At 42.8% G+C, this 19,165-nt stretch overlaps 1 protein-coding gene across 6 annotated transcripts in view; it reads left to right on the top strand.

The window, feature by feature from the left end:
• Positions 1 to 19,165, top strand: part of PLA2G4A (phospholipase A2 group IVA) — a 107,204-nt gene that overhangs the window by 38,578 nt on the left and 49,461 nt on the right. For 3 of the 6 annotated variants that reach the window (XM_048946646.1, XM_048946645.1, XM_048946643.1), the window contains exons 2-4: positions 6,367 to 6,470; positions 6,635 to 6,770; positions 12,420 to 12,501. In XM_048946646.1, coding sequence (XP_048802603.1) covers positions 6,738 to 6,770; positions 12,420 to 12,501 — 115 coding nt within the window. In that variant the 5' untranslated portion in view covers positions 6,367 to 6,470; positions 6,635 to 6,737. Of the gene's footprint in view, positions 1 to 646; positions 683 to 6,366; positions 6,471 to 6,634; positions 6,771 to 12,419; positions 12,502 to 14,880; positions 15,027 to 19,165 lie in introns of those variants that run through there. The other 3 variants (XM_048946644.1, XM_048946647.1, XM_048946648.1) reach the window with 3 other exon arrangements.

Raw genomic sequence — 19,165 nt, 5'->3', positions numbered from 1 at the left:
TGGTGAAGCAAACAGTGCAAGCAGTTCTGCAGCTGCTAGAGCCCTGGGAGGGAGCTGGGAGAGACGGTGGTAAATGACCAGGGAACAGAAGGAGCCTCAGAGCTCTGAGAGGCATGGAGCAGAAAGAGGAAGCTGAGGAAGAGCGGAAAGACGTACCACTTCCTTGTGTAGTTGCCCAGGAGGAAGATGTGTGTGTGGCTTCTCAGCTGAGTGGGCAAGCGGGGCTGCAGCCAGGCTCCTGTCAGTTTGCACGGAAAAGCAAAATCTTGGGGTAAATACTTTCATTGGTTAAGAGGACGCTTGGGGGGAGACGTTATCGCTCTCTACAACTCCCTGAAAGGAGTTTTCCTTGAGGTGGGGTTCAGCCTCTTCTCCCACATAACAGTGTTAGGATGAGAGGTAATGGCTTTAAGTTCTGCCAGGGGATGTTCAGTTGGATACTAAGGAAAGTTTATTCTGAAAAGAAGTGGCAAGTCACTGGAACAGACTGCCCAGAGAAGTGGCAGTGTTGCTGTCCTTGAAAGTGTTTGAGAAACGTGGAGATGTGGCACGTAAGGATGGGGTTTAGTGGGCATGGTGGTGGTGAGTTGATGGTTGGACTGGATGATCTTTGTGGTCTTTTCCAGGATGGGTGATTTCATGATTTTGCATTACTGATGTAACCCTGGCTTCAGACCAGCTGGTAAGTTGGGAGCTCCTTTGGTAACTGCCCAGATTTTGAGCTGCATGGGGTCAGGCACACTTGACTTGTGTTCTGTTCTGTGTGACAGCCATGCGCATGATGCAGATCAGTGATACGCATGTTGGTACATTTTCTCTTTCCGTTGTTTGCTGATAAAACTACTGAAAAGAGCCAAGAATCTTTCACAGCATAAATTCACCCATCACCTTGTCTGATTCTTTAAGAGTACGGTGTGTGCAGCAGGGATGCCTCTGTCTGTTCATGTGCAAGACCTGCATTTCTGTTAAATATTCAGACTTCAGCTTGGCAGAAATCATAAAACATTTCCATATAAATTTTACTCACATAGTTTAAAAGCTGCTGAGAAATCTCATAGTCAGAAGTTTATTCATAAGCACTTTTACTAGAAAGTCCTGACCAATTTCCGTGAGGGCACACCCATCAGGCACCCTAACTACTTTGTCATGCTTTGAACGTGATGACCATGCAGACCAGAGGAAATGCCACACAATTGTCCCCTTTACTGTGGACAGTGGCTAGAGCTGGTGTTTTCAGTAAATGGTCCAAAGCCAGAGCGCGACACTTGTAATGTTGAGTCATGTGCAGCCGTGCTGAGTGATGCTGACGAAGTGCACCTTGCTCTGCTCCAGCCGCGCCGTGCCAGCAGGGCACTGGCCTGCCTCGTGGGCTGCGCTGCAATTTGTTACACTGCAATGCTAGGAAATCAGTGGGGGGAAAAAAAACCCGACAGTTTGGGAGATTTACTCTGGACGCAAAAAAAGTTGAAGTATTTGCCTAACTTTCAGCTATATTTGTTTTGCTGCTGACATCTTTGACCATGACAGAAGCCAGCTGTTAATTTCACTGGCTCTTTGCATTTTTAGCTATTATTGCGGTTGCTCTTTTGTGTGTAACCACTGCATATCTGCAGTGCAGAGGCACTTTCCTTTGGAACTGAAACCTGAGAGCATTGGAGCGCTTTGCCTGCAGCACAACAGATTACCTCTTTTCCAGAGGCAAAATGTAAAAACTTAGGGAGAACATAAGAATAATGTTTTAAAATCAAACTTTTCGTATTGAATCATCCCTATTTTACAGCGGGGAGGAGAAAGAAGGTGTAGAAAGATTATAGATATGTAAGAACCAAACTCTAATTCCTCATTGTAGTTCATTATTCTAATTAATTTTTTAAAAGGCATTGGACAGAAGCATTTAGAGATAGAATGATGTCACTGTTGTTGCCAAGGCTGAGTGAAGGACTCAGGTTGGAGTCTTAGTCTAGTGCCTTCCTGTAAAATGTTCAGCAATAGTTACTGCTGCAGTACTAGTGACACTTCTTACAGAACAGGTCCTGGGCATTCTGGCAGACAACAGCTCTCAGTAAGGGAAAATGGAAAGAGACAGAAAATTTTGTTAAAGATCCAGATAAGAGTTAAATGTAGAATGGTGTTTTGTTTTTTTTCCTCCCATGTAAGATTTAATAGGATGTAGTCAACAGAACTACTCTGTCCAGGTTTTCCAGTATTGCAATTGAGTTATTATATGTCAATTAATTTTAGAAGTTACTTTTTAAGAGTTTGCATTTCTGGCAACACTTTCAAAGCTGTGACTGGTATTAAATTTTCCATTTCTGATAGCCTGCCTTGATATCTCAAACATACTGTGTAGCTGGGGCACCCCTTCCTTACATGGAAACTGAAGTGGAAACGTGTATTCTTTATTGCCATAAACTGGGCTTCTGAAAGTGAGAACATGTCTAAATGAACAACTGTTACATATGTGAAAAGCTTATTTGTAGGGTAACTAAATCCCCAAACCCTGAAGTATGAAAACATTGGGCATTTTAAATCTCACTTCCTTTGAACTGAAATGTGCACATAACAAATAGTCTGCATAGATGATCCCCTTGAAATTATTTAAGCAATTTGTGGCTTGGCCATCTGAAAGAAAAGACAGTGATCTCTACTTCTTTCCTTGGCTTCCATCAGCTGAACTTAGTTATATTCAGGGATGAGTTCTGTTTTTTTGTTTGTTATCTGTAGTACAGTTTCACTGGAACTAAAATATAAAGCACTGGGGAAAAGTTGCATAAAGGTTTGCATTAAGACAATCTTTCATTCTCAGTCTGAATTCATTCCTGAGGTTCTTCTAGGAAGATCCAGTTCTGTTCCATTTTCTGACTTCTCTGTAAGTTGGAAATGTAGTAAAATCACTTATGATGACATGGCTCTTTTCGTAACCTCTTGTGAACCGTTGCAGTGAGTGTTTCTCATTAACCCTTCCTTGCGTAAGTGGTATAATTGTAGGATAAACCAGCATGCACTGAATCAGTCACCTCTTCCTCTCAGGCCTGTAGTTAGTGACCATGGCGAAAATGCAATATTTGGCTAGAAAGGAAATGTACTGGGAACTCCTATGACTGCCGTAATGTGTGTCAGGTATTCAGGTTTCCAGCCTAGTGAGTATTTGTTGGTTAGGTATTTGCTTGCTGAACATAGCTGGGTTAAACCCAGCCCAATTAAGTTGGTTATGGGAGCGTGTCTACTTCCCCCTGACTCACCATTCCTGTCTCCTGTTACAGGAGGTTGTTGTAGCTTGGAGACCTCCAGGAGATGCTGGGCAGCTTGTACCTAGAGAACTGGCCATTCCCACTCTTGTCTTCTCAAGTAGCCTCCAGCACTAGATAAGATGTAAATTTACCGCAGTCTTTGGAAATGTTTCAAGAGTTTTAGCCCTTCTGGTGTGCTCAGCATGTCTCTTCCACTGAGAAAAAATCTTGCTCTCGGTGCTACCTGTAGCATCAGTAATTGCTTACAGGCCACCAGGTCATCTTTCAAGAAGATGTTCACAATCCTTTCATCTCTGTCCTCTCTAGCAGGAAGTCAGATGTGGTTTCCCAATCTTAAAATCTCCTCTTCAGTCAACTTCCTTACCAAACTTTGCCCCACAGCATCCTCCAAAAATGTGGCACAGAGGTCAAGCTTTTTGCTTTTCTGTCAGGATCCTTCCTTCCACCCCTGCTCTTGGCAGGGCATGGGAAGAATGCTCGTTAAATGTTGAAGCATATAATTTTTTTGCTTGTGATGAAAACCAGTGATGAGTACCCTGCAGAGAGTAAACGAAAATCCTTTCTTGTGTGGGAAGACCTAAATTAAGAAATAACGTTTCAGTGATTTTCCAGGATGCTTGACTAAATCATGTAGAAACTGATTATTTATTTCTACTGTACAATCACAAGATCAATCTGTAACCAAATAAAATTCTGCTGTCTGATCTGATAAAAGTGGATGGTGACATTCATACCAAAACCCTGAGACAGTATTGAAGTTTTTCTGTACCTTTATCATATCATTCATGAGCATTAATGACTGTATTAGTGAGTCACATTTATTCTCTATCTTGTGTCTTTGATTTTAAAGAGAATTGGTCAACTGGATATAAACAGAGTCCCTTTGCGATTGTCTTATAATCGTGAGGACTTGCTGTGGTGGTAGTATTCATACTGTGTTGTAATTTACTCATCTTTGGAGTTCTGTCTGTGCACTAACCTCATGCTCAGCATGGAGCAGGGAAACCTCATTATTCATGTGTTTCATCCTGCACAACTGTGAGGTAGCAGTAAGCGGTGTTACTGGATCAACACTGGGAAGTAAGGCACTTCCAGTAATAACCTGTGTGTGCGTCAACTTCTTTTTGTGGAAGGGCGCTGTTTATTGGTGGTCATTATAGTTGCTTTCCTTATCCTTTTTAGTTTGTTACCTCATGCGATAATGGGCTAAGATCAAAAAAGTCTGGTTTTAAACCGGACAACACCTGTCCTGTAATGGCTTGTTACTGTTGGTGTCTGAAACAGTGCCTAACAATTAGTCCTGTGCTGACAAAATAGTGCAGCTTGAGTACAAGTGAGATTCAGAAGATGAACAGAAAGCTGTTCTGTGTGGTCATGCTAAACGGTGGTCTGTTCAAGATGCTGTGTTTGTTTTTCCACTGTGTATCGCATCAGGCTCTGCTTGCTCATGGCTTTTTTCTCTCTTTTAGCGATCAATTTTTTTTCCCTGAACTCAAGTCTTTTGTGTCTGTGTTTTTGACAGAGCTGCTAATTACGTGATTGCATATTTGTCTGTTTGCATGATCCTTGCCTCATTCAACATGGAGGACAGATGACACTTGGGAAGTCATTGCGCAGTACTCAAAGAGGCTGTTGTTTGTAGGATCCCAAACATGTTTCCTGCAGATGTTGAAATAAATGAGGCGGGGGGTTGTAGGAGCAGCGAGGATGATCTCATGTCTAAGGCAGATGAACAGCAGAGTAATGATCTGGGGAGCTGGATCCCTGCCTCCAGGACAAGCCTTTCAACTTGGCCTGTCCAGCCCTCCCCTCCTGCAGGCAGCAGCTACCTCTTCTGCTTGGTGGATCTTCCCAAAACAAGCGTGGTAACCTGCTGGAAGTTTTGCTGTGCACTTAGGGAAAGGGCACATTTTCAGTTTTATTGACTTACAAATTTTTCAGCATCACAGTGACTGGGTATTCCTCATTGCTCCCTTTTCCTCTTTCTTGTGCAGCCCGTACAGAAGGGCTTGTTTATCAAGATTCCAGTGTCCTTCTTTAACAGGGACATCAGCCAAAATAACCTTGACTGTTGCAAATCAACTATATGGTATTTTTGCAAATGGTTCTCTCCCATCTGCCTGCTTATAGCATTGCTGAACTTGGCTGAAATAATTGTAATGAAAATCAGTCCTTGCAGTTGTGATCACAGTAGGGTGAAATAATGTTACAATAGGGCATTTTTGTGTTAGGGAGCTTCCTTTAAGTACGAGAATCTGTTTTGCTCTCTGTAATGAAGGTGACTTGTTCCTGATAACCTGACACTGAGCTGCTTTGAATCAAAACTGTGAGTTTAAGGCACGGTTAAGTTTCTGTTCAGACTTCCTTAGACTGCAATTAGCAAGTTAATAAAGTCAGGGTAATTTCTAGCCTCCAGCTCTTGCTGGAGCTGAAAGGATCAAAGAATGTATGCGATGTATTCTAATTACTAAAAGTTTTATGGAAAAGCATACACATAGTTGCTTCAGAGTGACTCTTCTGAGAATGATATAAGTCATCATTCTTCAGGGCTTATGCTGTCTGTTAGAAATGGAAGATAAGGCAACTTTTCCTTGAGACCAATCCACCCATGTGGTGCTTTGTTCTTTTCATTCCCAGCCTGCCCACCTGTGGATCCCTGCAGGCTGCTGACTGCTCAGGGCCGAGCCACTGCTCTGCTGGAACTGCCTCTGCAGCTGTACAGAGGGCACTGTTGCTGCTGGTTTATCACTTACAGAAAGCAGAGAAGCCACCCTGGGCTATTAGCACCCAGATCTGCATTGAGGAGGCTGAGCAGAGCTGAGTGAGGCAGGACGCTGCCTGCCATGCCTGAACCTTTCAGTCTGAATTTCGCAGCTGAGTGTGAGCGCAGGAGGTAGCCTTGTGCATCACTGTGTGAGGGGAGGGAGCACAAAGAGGAGCTTTATCTCTGTGCCTTGTCTGTATGAGCACGTTTGTGTGCAGGTAACCTACAGAGACCAAGAATGGGTTGTTACAATAAAAAGGCAATTAATGAAAGAGTGGTTTTTTTTATTACTTACTTGAGTTATAGTGCATGGAGCTTTAACAGTTGTTTTATTCTTTTGTTTATCTGTAGATCCGACAGAAGCACTTGGATGTCTGGAATTCAATATACTTTTTTTTATGCTCTTAAGCTGAAGTAGAACAAATAAGTGCAAGAAATTTCTCTAGTTCAGGCAAGTAGGTATACCCCTACTGCATGTATGAAATTAAGATTTTGCTTAACAAATGAATCGTGGGAACTGTTTTTAAAATGAAGGAACTCATTTGTTCTGGTACAACATACAATTTAAAAGGAACGTAAGGATTTTAATATTTGACTTTCATTTTTTGTTATTTAATAGTTACAGGTCATACTGAATCCTGCTTTGAATAACTGAGAAGCCTCTTCGGTGTGGAACTGTACAAGACATTTGGCAGTTGTCTTGAATAAAAATTGAGACAGAAATGTCCTTCATAGATCCTTATCAACACATTGTGGTAAGTAGCTATGAATCTTCTATGTGATTTCTTGTATACTGTCTTGTGCTATGTATTCTGTAACAAGTTATTCTGAAGATACACACTGCACTAGAAGTAGCTTAAGTTTGTTTAAGTAATGTTAAGTGTGACTAGAGCAAATTTATGAAGGATCTTGTTTGAATGAAATATGAAAGACAGCCAGCTTCTCGAAAGCAGTCAGTGACTTGGAGAGTGATTTCATGTAGAAGTTGCAACAGAGTGCAGGGTCCTACCTTAACTGATGGGTGTGATGTCACTATGGTGGTGTTCTGAGGGAACTGTTGGGATTGTTTCATCAAAATGCTTATATTTGTCTGGTTTTTCATAACTAATTGTCAGTCAGAATTGTTTCCCACAGGAGTAACATTGTGTTATTATCTTTCTCCTTTCCAATAAATTTTTTATAATATTCTATGAACTGAGTAACGTTTTCCCATGAAAGTGGGTAGAGAGATGAATTGGCAGTTTTGGACGCACAGGTCCTAAAGCAATGTCCATCAGTGATGTTTGTTCAGAGTCTCTAAAGTATATAGCCTGTAGGCTCCAGGTAAGGATCAGTGAGATGACCTGTGCCACTCAACAACACATTGATGCCACTATGCTCCCTTCTTCCCACAGCCTCCCAGTCTTCTCCCTGCACCCACCGTAGCAGGTCAGAGGCACAGCTAGTCCTGACCTTGCTGAAGTGGGAGAAAATCAGTGCAAAAGCTCAGCTGTGGGTTGTCAGAGCCGACCTAAGGGAAGCACAGAACCACACGAGTGTGGGCTGTGTCAGTGGAGAAGTAGGAGCTAGGGGCTGAAATGGGAAACGGGAGCAGCACTGCCTGCTGAGTGCTGGAAGGCAGCAGGATGGCTCAGCTGCTGGCCGGACTTTTGGCTGTAATGTGCTCTCATGTGTCGCTGCTCGAATAACTTTCCAGGTTAAATATTTCCATTCCTATCCCAACCAAAATCTTGGAACAAGTGAGTCTGTTCTTATCAGCCATTTTTCATAACAATCTTATGGCAGGAAACTAGATACACACTTAAAGATAGTTCATACACTTGTAATAAAGTTGAACTTTTTACATTACTAAAAATGTAGCGTGTGCTTCCTTGAAAAGATCTCTTATCAGTTTTGTGGTTTCCACCCCACACAGTCACATCCTTTATATGAGTTAGCAGCCAACAGATGTGAAACTCATGCTCTGCTTGATCCATAGCTCCGTGAAGACCACTGTAAAGAGAGGCTTCAGGGTCATTGATGCCTGTATTTAACAGCATTTAAAACAACACATGAATTTATTCCTTTCTGTGTCAGTGCCCTCTCCTGGATAGAATGTTTTCTCTGCTCTGCACCTCTGTGGAAGCAGTCTGAGGCATTCCCATCATTCACTTAAAAGATCTCTTTTGACACTACAGTGAGGAAAGCTCAGCTTTAGAAGTATAAGTAATTTTAATCCTCTAGCAGTGCTGAATTCTAATTAAGAGTGTTGTTAAGGAACACTGTTAATGCAAGAAAATTTCTTCTTTTTTCTTTTCACGTGAATTTAAATTGCAAGGAAAGTTGCACTAAGTTGAAACACTCAGGGCAGCAGGAAAAACCAATGTGTTTTTAATAACAGTTGACATTCGAAGACTCAGAAGTCAGCATTTTCCAAAAGTCCTGCTAAATACTGTGTATTTTCTGCTCTCTTTGTCTTTTCCCTTCCCTGTGTTATGAAAGCTGAGAGAATGAAAGGAGGCATTTGCAAAGTCACCGTAGGTACAGGTAGATCTGACTGCACCAAAAGTACTGTCAGATAAATAAATAGCTGTGACTTAATGCACGTTGTTAAATTGTTATTGGGGTTAAATATTAAAATAATGGGTAAAGTTATTTCAAGACTTGCATGCAGAACTATCTGCCTTAATTTGTAGCATCTGTGTGAGAGTGTGGTCTTCATGGATATCCGTTATTTAAGAAAATAGGCAAACATTTTCCTTTGTCTGACTCAATTGACAGCTCAGGTGTCCTGCATAAAGTTGAGGAAGTAAAAGCAGTAACTCTTTATTACACAATGTATACCAGACTTTCCTGGTTTGTATTTTGTGTGTATCTCCAGATTGAGTTACACTTTGTGACTCAGCATTCTAGGGCATGAAAAATGCTGTATTCAACGCATGCAAATTCCATGCTTTCTTTGTAAGTGTGGGAAGTTCATAGGCAAAACCTGGCTGTCTTACAGCAGATTTTTAGAGCATTGTCTGTGATGGGAAAGTAATGATTTTACGCAAATACGTAACAATGGGTAAAAATAAAGTGAGTTAGATAACAAGTGAAAGTTTATGGGGAGGATAGAACAGCTAAAGTGGAAAAGGAAGGAAGAAGGCAGAAAGGGAGTTTAAAAAAACCAAACAGTCTGGGAGTTGTGTGAGGGCAGGAGATATTGAACAGTGGATCTTCCAAGTAGCATACTTGGAAGACCTTGTGCTTGTATCTCGGGGGGGGGAATCAACCCCCCCTGATCAAACATGGGAGTGTTTCATTCAGAAAACCCATCTCTGGAGAAGGCAAATTGAGGGTTATTTTTATTTTAACTTCTTCCTTCTTCCTATTTATAGAGAAAGAGGAAATAAAATGAAACAAATGCTTAAAGCCAGGCCTCATTAGGAGAGAGTATTTAGGCTTTTGAGTTATGTGATCTTCTGAAATTTTAACCCGACTTGTGTTTCTAAAGGTATGCAGATATTGCTCCACTCAGTGTTGCAATGTTTAAGTGATTTATGTGCAGTCTTGTTTTTTTCAGAAGTAATTGAGAGGTTGGCAATGTACAGATTTTTATCAAGAATTAAGATGAACATAAATCACTTGAAAATGAAGCTTTGTCATCTAAATTATTAAGGGCTGGATTTACAAAGGTATTCAGGGTCAATACGTTGTATTTTCAGGGCATCTCGCTTCTGTATAAGTTAGCCTTTCCAAAAGACAACAAAGAAGTGGTCCCCAAACATGTGCTAGCTGTTAATTTTGGATATTTATTACTCTTAGAAACAAAATCCAAAATGGAAAAATGCCTTTACTTCTGATTGCACTGAATTGCATTGAAAACATTTTGGGATAAGAAAGGAGCTGGACTTTCAAGCTTCCTGTGTTTCTATGTACATTTTTTTTCTAAGAGGGCGATAGTTCATTTTAGTACTGTGTTGTTGCAAAACTCTCCTAAGCATGTGATTACAGCCAAATATTAATAACTTTATAATTGTAAACCTCGCTGTGTTATTTTGGGTGAGGTATGGGGAAAGAAGATAATGCTTTTGTGTTGTTTTGCCATTGTTATGTGTGCATTCATTTTGGAGGGTACCAAACGTTATTCCACACACAGTTAACAGTTTGGAGCCTGATCTGGTGAGGGCAGCCAGCCCATGGCAGGGGCTGAGGCTGAAAGGCCCCTTCCAACACAGCCACTCTGTGATTTGACAGTGGGCAATTTATTGATGCATACGAGTTTGATAAATAGGGCCAAGGTACAAGCAGGCTGCCTTCCAGTGATACTGTCTCTAAGGGAGCACCTTTGCAGCACTGTGGGACACCAGAACTGCACTTGAGCTGCACATGGCAGCTGAAAACTAAATCCAGCCCTCCAATGTCTTGTACCTGTAACTTAATGACAGCTCGATCCTCTCTTTGTTGCTAAATGCTCAGTGATCTCTGGTTCAAGGTCTCAAGTGAGGACAGGATCTTTTTTAACAGTTAGAACAAGGGGAAGGGCGGTGTGTTTGCACTTTGGACATTTCTTTTTAATTATAAGGTTGTGTATAACAAAGCAACGACACCAGTTTGTGTGAGCAAACACTGGGCCAGCACTGTGTTGTGAAACCTTCAGCAGTCTGACATGCATGTGGACGTGGTGCACACCAATAAAACAGCCCTGAGCACTTGTAAAGTGAACTGGAAACAGGGTGATGAGAGAAGCTGTCTTCTGGAGATTCAGAGCATCTGAAAATTCACAAAACCACATAAATGACACAGCTGGGGAAGCCCCACATAGCTCACAGCAGTCTCAGCTACCCACCAACCCCCTTCTTCTCTCCTGTGGCGGAAAGTGTGTTCAGGGAGAGGTTCCATCCTCCTTCCCATTCAAGCAGCTCATGCAAGTTGCAGTGCAGAAGGTGGATATTATGAAGTTACTGAGCTGTAAGTTTTTTGTGTTTTTTTTGGCTCTTCAGCTTATTCCTTTAAAAAAAGATGTGTTTTTATTTATTTATTTTAATGTGTCCAGAAGAAAACATAGCAGGAAAGCACCAGACACAGCTTGAATGGGCACGTCCCATTTCAGAGGTAATGTCTGTCATGTTAAAAAAGCTTTAAGGAGTTTCCTGATTTCAGTAGTTGCTCTTTTACTTCTGATTGGAAACTTTTGCAAGATAATCTGGTTAGTTGCTCTGATTTTAATGATTCAGAAGCAGTGTTTATCTAACTATATTTCACAAAGCTGGTGGGCGTTGAAGAAGAGATAACAAGAATACCCCAAGTGGAGACCCAGGGCACAGGTGTGTCAGTGTGGTTTCAGGAGAGCACCTGGGACCCCAGGGGGTGTGTAGGGCCTCGTGCAGCCTTCGTGCCTGGGGCTGCAGGGCCCAGCAGCTCGGACTCAGTGCTGTCTGCATGGAAGAGCTTGGGGCCGAGGATGTACCTGGATTTCTTGCCAGGAGACTGAGTTTGTACTAGGTGAACCAATGCTGCGTAGGCAGTCAGAAAGCCCAGGTGAGGCTGGGCACCAAGCAGGCAGTGTAGGTGTAGTACTGGGAGCAGTTGCCTGGCTGCAGGGCTGGGTGCTTGCAGCTTCCGTGCCCTTGAGCCCTTCCTGTGTAAGGAAGGCCTTGGCACCTGCTGGCAGTGCCAGGATGGTTCTCAGTGGCATTCAGTGGGTTGGTCAAACATGGTGTGACTATGTAGATGATGAGAAGAGCTCATGTCTGCTTCTACTTTGAGGTTTTTACTTTTTTTTCTTAATTTCACGTCCTTTTCTACTTCCCTATTTCATGTGGGACATGCGTTCCGGCTGCTTTAGAAGGGCAGCTCCTGCTGTTGCTTGGTCTTTGCAGGAAACAGGAAGCTCCAAAAACTGTGTGCAGTTTACTTGTGGGCATTGTAACAGCTTGCTTTTCATATTTTCTCCACTGTGTTGGGGATACTTGTGCTTTAAGTGTTGATCTGTACTAAAAGCTATACCATGTTTTACTGTTTTTTTTTTTTAATATCCTTTTTTTGCACCCATTTTTACTGGAGGAAAGTAATTGTAAAATGAGCATATGGTAAAATAGTACCCCCCACTATCTTTTTTTATCGTACTGGGTTGGTTGACTGACTAAATGCCTTAAAGCAGATTCTGTAGAGGAGGAGTATTATTCACTGAGATCAGTAGGTGTGGCTGCAGGAAAATCAAGCAACCCCAGTATAAGGTCTGACCTTTCAGTAAAGCTACAGGGTGCAGTTCAGCTTTATGATGCTCTATCCAGTATGCATTTCTATTTATTTATTTATTTATTTTTTAACATTTTGACTTGGAGATTTCTTTCTTTCAGTTCTCAGATGAAGTGAAAGGTGTTTCTAACAGCCGCTTTTTGGTTCTGGACTTTAATCACATTTAACTCTCCGAATTCTAGGTGGAACACCAGTACTCACACATATTCACTGTGACAGTAAGGAAAGCCACAAATGTCACAAAAGGAGCCATTGGTGACATGCGTGAGTATCTCTCTTTCTGTTTTGCTTCTTTTTTCTAGGAGACCGTTCCATAGGCAGGGGGGAGAGGGAGTGCCTCAACACACTTGTCATGCAATAAAAGGTTGATTGTGTTTTGTCTTTTCTGTCTGCTTTGTTGAAGTGAAAGCTGTGTACCCATTTTGTTGCTCGCTCATTTCAAATTAGAAAGCAGATTTGCCGCTCCTTCTTTCTGTTGATCCAGAGAAGATGAGTGAGTTATAAACAATTTGCCTACGAGCAAACATACCTATGTTTAGTTTTTTGGCTTAGTAAGAAGTGCTGTTCTGAGGATAGTGAATCTGGCTCTTGTATCTTCAAAAGGCTGTGGTTTGGTGTTACTAACAGTTGAGAAGAAAGAAGCCTAGAGCTCTGCTGAGTGAACACAACAGAAAAAGAAAGGGGGAAGAGAATAAGCAGATCTCACATTGGAGTGCTACATAAGGCACCACTGCTTCTTCCCCTTTCTGTTACACTTCTGAGTCTCCAGGTTTAGCAGCTGAACAGGAAGCCACCAGGAAAGACCCATGAAAACTCTTGCCTGTTCTTAAGGAGGAAAGTAGAGAATACTACACTGGCTCAGTCTGTAAGGAGAGTATTCCTGCTTCCTTTATTATGAGTGTTTGGCTCTCAGGTTGTCACTCTTTTCTCTGGCGCTTCTTCCCTTACTTAGCCTGGAACTGCATCTGAGGAGGAGGAGGAGCATGGTAGTACCTTGCTTTTCCTCTATGGTCAGGCTTGTTTGAGAGGCAGTTATTTCTTTCCCACCGCATTCTTGGAAGCTGCTTTCAGGTCAGACTACAGCAGCTGCTCTCATACACAGATTTGCTTTGGCAAGTGAATGATTCTTCTATACTTAGTTGCCAGCACTGATATTAAACATGGCAGGTAGGTGGGGGAGTGATGGCAGGGAGCCTTGGCAGGGGAAGACTTGGGAATCTGGTATCTGCTATGGGGTCTTCACATAAAACAAAACGAAAAACATGGGAGAAGTGCTGTAAAGACTAGAACAACGGCCTCACAAATTTATGTGTAGGAGAAGATGGATTCAGTGGAAGGACACAGGATCTTGGCACAAGAGAGTGGGGAGATGGGGAGGGAAGAAAGGATGGGAGGCTTGAAGTATAGGTAGTATGAAAGAGAGTATGAAAAATGTTAAAAAGAAAGCCAGAAGATCACCAGAACAGGTATGGTCCTAAGGTATAAACTCCAGATATTATCCATCAATAATGTATTTCCATCCAGTAAGTCTGAAAACTTACTGAATTATTGAAATGGAATGGTTACTCAGAAAAAAACTTGGATACAACCCAGCAGAACTATCTCAGGTGCTACTGAAACCTGCCTGGTTTCCTGTCTGAGGCACTGCCAACACTCCATAGCCTGGTGCACCTCAGAGAACTTTCATGTTCCCAGGGCTTGTTCTTGGAGTCCTGGCAAATCCCCCAAAGTGAAATAAAAACCAGCGAAAGGCATGTGATTGCTTCTATTTTGGAAATGTTTCTATTTCCCATGTATATACAAATCTTGGTGTATTGGAGCCTGGAAGCTATTTGATCAAATCTGTAACCTTCTGCATCTTTATTTGGTATCAGCAAGCTATGAGTAGTGCACATCCTTCACAATTGATTGTGGCAGCCAGTATTTTTTTCATTTGGTTTGTCGAAAATAACTCGTTGAAGGAATTTCTGAACATTTATATCAGGTTTCTGACCTCAAATATAGGATTTGATAGCAGAGAGAATGTCTGTGTTATGTAACATAAGGTAAGTCTATTTGTATAACTTCAGAGAGTTAACTTGTATTGGTGATGGAGATTCTGGGGAAGATCAGTGGTGTGCTTTTGTTCCTTTTCCCATATCACAAGTGAATGTCTTAGATGCTAAGAGTATCCTGCTAGAAAATTATCAATTCATTTATATTTATGTTTCTCAGGCTGTAATCTGGAACTCTCTCCAGAAAGGGCTTCTTAAATGCTGATATCTTCAGGATGTCAAGTGTTGGGTTCTGAAGGGGTTCTCATCTCCTGGCTTAGAGGGCATGGGTGGCCAACAGCTTTTCATCGCTTTGTATTTTGAAACGCTGTTGTTCTTTGCAGCCACATGATTCATTTTACATCTTTGCCATCTTTTATGAGACTGATAGCTTTCTGGAACAGTGTTGAAGGATCTGGGTAGACTGAAGTTTATTGTGGAGGAACTTCCTACTTTGCTGTATTCCTACCTTAAGTATCTGAGGTCTGCCTCTGCCCAAGAAGCCTTGTGTCTGGTGTATATGGGGTTCTGACTGTGCTTGGGCATCAAGAGTGTATGGCGTACTATTTACTCCTCTATCCTTCCAGGCCTAGGCTGGAGAGATGTGCAGAATTTTCAAGATGCCCCGAACTCTTCATTAATGAAGAATATAAATGGATGTGTCATCCTTAAAAGCCAGTAATGGATGTATACTGCAACTTCCACAGGCTATGTTTCCTTATGTGAACAGTTCATACACAGCATTGCTGACTCAAGGTATATGCTTTGTTTCCTGGCTGACTGGAGCAACAGAGAAAACTGGAGCTAGGATAGCTTCAGGCCCTCTTTTTTGTTTTTCTCACTGAGATTCTCTGTAAGCTTTAAAATCTTTATAGAGTGATCTGACAAACGCTGGCAATCAGATCTGAATCTGGATCATACCAGCATACAGCTCTTTCAGCCTGGAGGTGTTCCATCCCTTGGATCATTTTTGTGTCCTTCCTCTGGATGCCCTCCAATAGGTCCATGTGTCTCCTGTACTGAGGACTCTACATCTGGATGCAGTGCTCCAAGTGAGGTCTCAAAGCGCAGAGCAGAGGGGCAGATCCTCTCCCTCTACCTGCTGGCCGCTCTGCTTTTGATGCAGACCAGGGTATGGTTAGCCTTCTTTGAGGGCACGTTGCTGGCACAAGTTCAGCTGCCATCTAGCAGTACCCCCAGGACCTTTTTGGCAAGATTGTGCTCAGTCATTGCATCCCTTAACTTGTACCTATAGTAGGGGTTGCCATCACCGAGCTGCAGTACCTTGCATTTGGCTTTCTTGAACCTCATGAGGTTCTTCTGCGCCCACTGCTCAGGCTGCCTAGGTCTCTTTGGATAGCATCCTGTCCCTTGGGTGTATCATCTGCAGCCCATGGCTTGGTGTCATATGCAAACTTGCTGAGGGTGCACTCAATCCCACTGTTGATGTCACTGATGAAGATATTAAAGGACAGTGATCCCTGTATTGATTCCAGATGCATGTTTCCTGGTGAAACATCATAGTGGGATTCCTGGGAGTCTCTTCATGGAGCTGAAGGTACCACTTTTTCTACATTTTGATCTTTTCTTTTTTAGGAATGGGTCTCCCTCCTTTTCTTGTTAGTCCTCCGTAGAAGCTTGATTTCTTCCTGCTTTCTTCTCTTCTTGTGGTTTTATTGAGGCATGAGGTTTATGTAACCAACCTCAGCCTGCACTCATCTGTGGTCCTGCCAGGTTTGGGCAGCTCCAGGCTCTTGAAGTCTCACTGACAGCATTTGTCAGAATCAGAAAGCCAGCCTCTCTCACTAAGAAGTTCTGAGGCTGTGCTTCAGCATCGCAGTGCAAGGAGCTCTGTAGCCACTGGTAAAAGACCGAAACCTCTAAGGCCCTGTGATACCAAGCACAGATCCAGTATAAACCTGTTCTGAGGATTCAGAAAATGTTGACAGTTTCAGTTAGCATTAGCAGACTTTATGCCAGACTAGAACTAAGCTATACTTATCAACATGTAGAAGTTACACTGTGGGCTTGAGTAATATACCAGGAATGTGATGATATACCTAAGCCTACACCAGCCCCAGTTGTCACTGCGCAGATGAGGCATCAGCATGGACCCACAGCTGCATGGGGCATATGGCAGTGACGGAGGGAAAGGGTTCATAGATGTGGCACTAACAGTGCTTGTAAGAGCTAAGCTTTTCAATTGAAGAAGGAAAAAACAAACAATACCTTGAATTCTGCTGTACCACCAGAAAAATGGGTTTTTCTCTGGGCCATTACAAACTGATGTTTTAGTTGTTTTTCCCTGCTGTCTCTACAAAGGCAGCTGGAGAGAGAACCTAGAGGGGGGAATTTTTTCTCTTGGCAGTTTGATGGATCTGTTGTGAAACTATTGAAGGGTTCAGGTGGCAATGTTATTTTACTTTTTTTTTGTCAAACCTGTGTCAGGAAAGCTGGTGGTGGTGTCCCTTCTACCAGTGATGCAGTCCCTTCTACCAGTAATGCACTCCCTGAGCTGGGAGCACAGTCCTTTCCTTCACCTAAAGAGTGCCAGAGCTGAAAAGCATTGTAACACAAGGCAGTAATAATCTCTAACAAATCAGTTGCTCAATGACAGAATTTCTCAGAGCAAAGCTGCTGTTTTGGGAGCAGTGTCGCCTCACTTGCAGTCACCTTCCACAAATGGAATCCAGTCCTGCATCATCCTCTTTTCAACATCTGTCTGATAAGGCCAGAAACCTGGGCAGTGCTTATATAGTACCTGGAACACATGCAGCAAATAACCTCATGCCTCCTGCTTGTGGCCCCTTGCTGGCAGTCCATTAATTTGTTCGAAGGCTCTCAGAAGCAATTGCTCCAAGTTAATGGGAAGATTGAAGATGTAGTAATTAGACTGCATTAGTACCTGTTGTGAATACTCTTTCAGAATTGGCGTTAAATTGAATAAATAATTGAAGTTAAATTGATTTATGAGATGGCCTACATAGGAATTTAATTAAACTTAGCTAATGTGCTTTGCAGGTTAATTGTATTTATTTTATCAGTTCAAATCAGCTAATTTAAAAAAGCTGAAATAGCTGAAACAGTCTCATCTGAAGTATGGGTGACACAGGGGGTTGGAGGCCAACACTGCTAACCTGGGAGGAGTGCACTAAGCCACAGTCCTCTTGATAAGTGAGAATTCAGAACAAACTTGGGAAGACAGATCATGGCCTTGCTGCTTTTCGGATTCTGCTGTTGGCTGCTGGAGATTTTAATGTAAAGATTACCCAATAGAGTCATAAGATGCTTCTTGGTGTTGCAGACTGACACAGCCAGTTCTGCTGCATTGTGTTCCTGGCTCCACCTACCCAAGTAGGAGAAGAACTGTAGGGTTTCCGGAGTTGCACCTCCAGCCCATGTGAATCAAATGAGGTTCAACAGGGCCAAGTGCAGAATGCTGCACTTGGGTTGGGACAATCCCAGAGTACATACTGGGGGAAGAACTCATTGAATGGCTTTGCTGCAAAGGACCTGGGGGTCCTGCAGAACAAAAAAGTTGACATGAGCCAGCAGTGTGCACTTGCAGCCTAGAAGGCCAATGGTAACCTGATCTGCATTAAAAAAGGGGTGGCAGCAGGGAGAGGGAGGTCATTGCCCCCTCTCTTCTGCCCTGCTACATCCCTGGCTGGAGTACTGCACCCAAGCCTGGGGCTCCCAGCATGAGAAGGATGTGTAGCTGTTGGAGTTTGTCTGGTGGAGTGCCACAAGGATGTGCTCCAGCCCTTCAATCCTTTTTTGTGAAGAAAGGTTGAATGAGTTGGGCTTGTTCACCTTGGAGAAGGCTTCTAGGAGCCTTACTGTGGCCTACCAGTACTTGAGGGTAGTTTGTAAACAGGAGACTGACTTTTTACATGGTCTGATAATGATGGGACAAGGGGTAGAGGCCTTAAACTAAAGGAGAGGAGATGTAGGTTAGATGCTAGGAAGAAATTCTTCACTCAGAGGTTGGTGATGCACTGGCACAGGCTGCCCAGAGATGTTATGGGTGCCCAATCTCGGAGGCATTGAACGCCAGGTTGGATGCGGCCCTGGGCAGCCTGATCTAGTGACTGGCACCCAGCCCATGGCAGGAGGTTGGAACTAGATGATCTTTGAGGTCCCTTCTAACCCAAGCCATTCTATGATTCTGTGTTTCTCTGATTTTATGAATGACAGGGCATGCTTAACTGTTGCCTGCTGCAGTGAGAGACATCTGTGTGATGTCTTACCCAGAGCACCAGGCAATCCAGTCAGGGTGCTCACTGCCATTGTTCACATGCCCATGGCACTGCTGGGACTCTGTGTGGGACCTGGCAGCTCTGACATTTCCATTCCTCCCTGGCTACTTGCAAGTAAGTAGTTAATGGTGATTCTGTTCTGGACGCACACTGTCAGGCCTTCCATTAACCTGTTCTTTCATTAATTTCAGCAGAGCAAGGGCAAGACAAATCTAGTGATACAAATACTTATTAATACTTTGGGGAATATTTGTTATTCGGCAATTACTCATGATGGATAGTTGTTAATAAACAGCCTTTTTATTCATGAAAATGGTAAAAGACATTTTCACTCAACTGTGATAGGGATAACAACTCATATTTCCATGCCACTGTAAAGCACATTGTGAAGTGAGCCCGACAAAATTCACCATTAAAACAAAAATGTGACTGTCAAAGCTATGCTTCTGACCTGTGAAGAGATTCACATAGCTTGCACGATACTGGTTTGAGCAATCAGTGCTAATCAACTTGTTGAAGCACCCTGCTTAGAATCCTGTAAGGAAATAGCAGGTTCAGTAGCTTCCAGACCCTTCAGTCATACCTTCCTGCTGCACAGCCTCCTCTACTCCCTTCCACAGTAAGACCTGCTTGCTC

This window comes from Lagopus muta, chromosome 5 (assembly GCF_023343835.1).
Source record: "Lagopus muta isolate bLagMut1 chromosome 5, bLagMut1 primary, whole genome shotgun sequence".
Lineage (NCBI taxonomy): Eukaryota > Metazoa > Chordata > Aves > Galliformes > Phasianidae > Lagopus > Lagopus muta.
The sequence above is the reverse complement of the archived record's forward strand: the minus strand, read 5'-3'. Positions and strand labels throughout refer to the sequence as shown.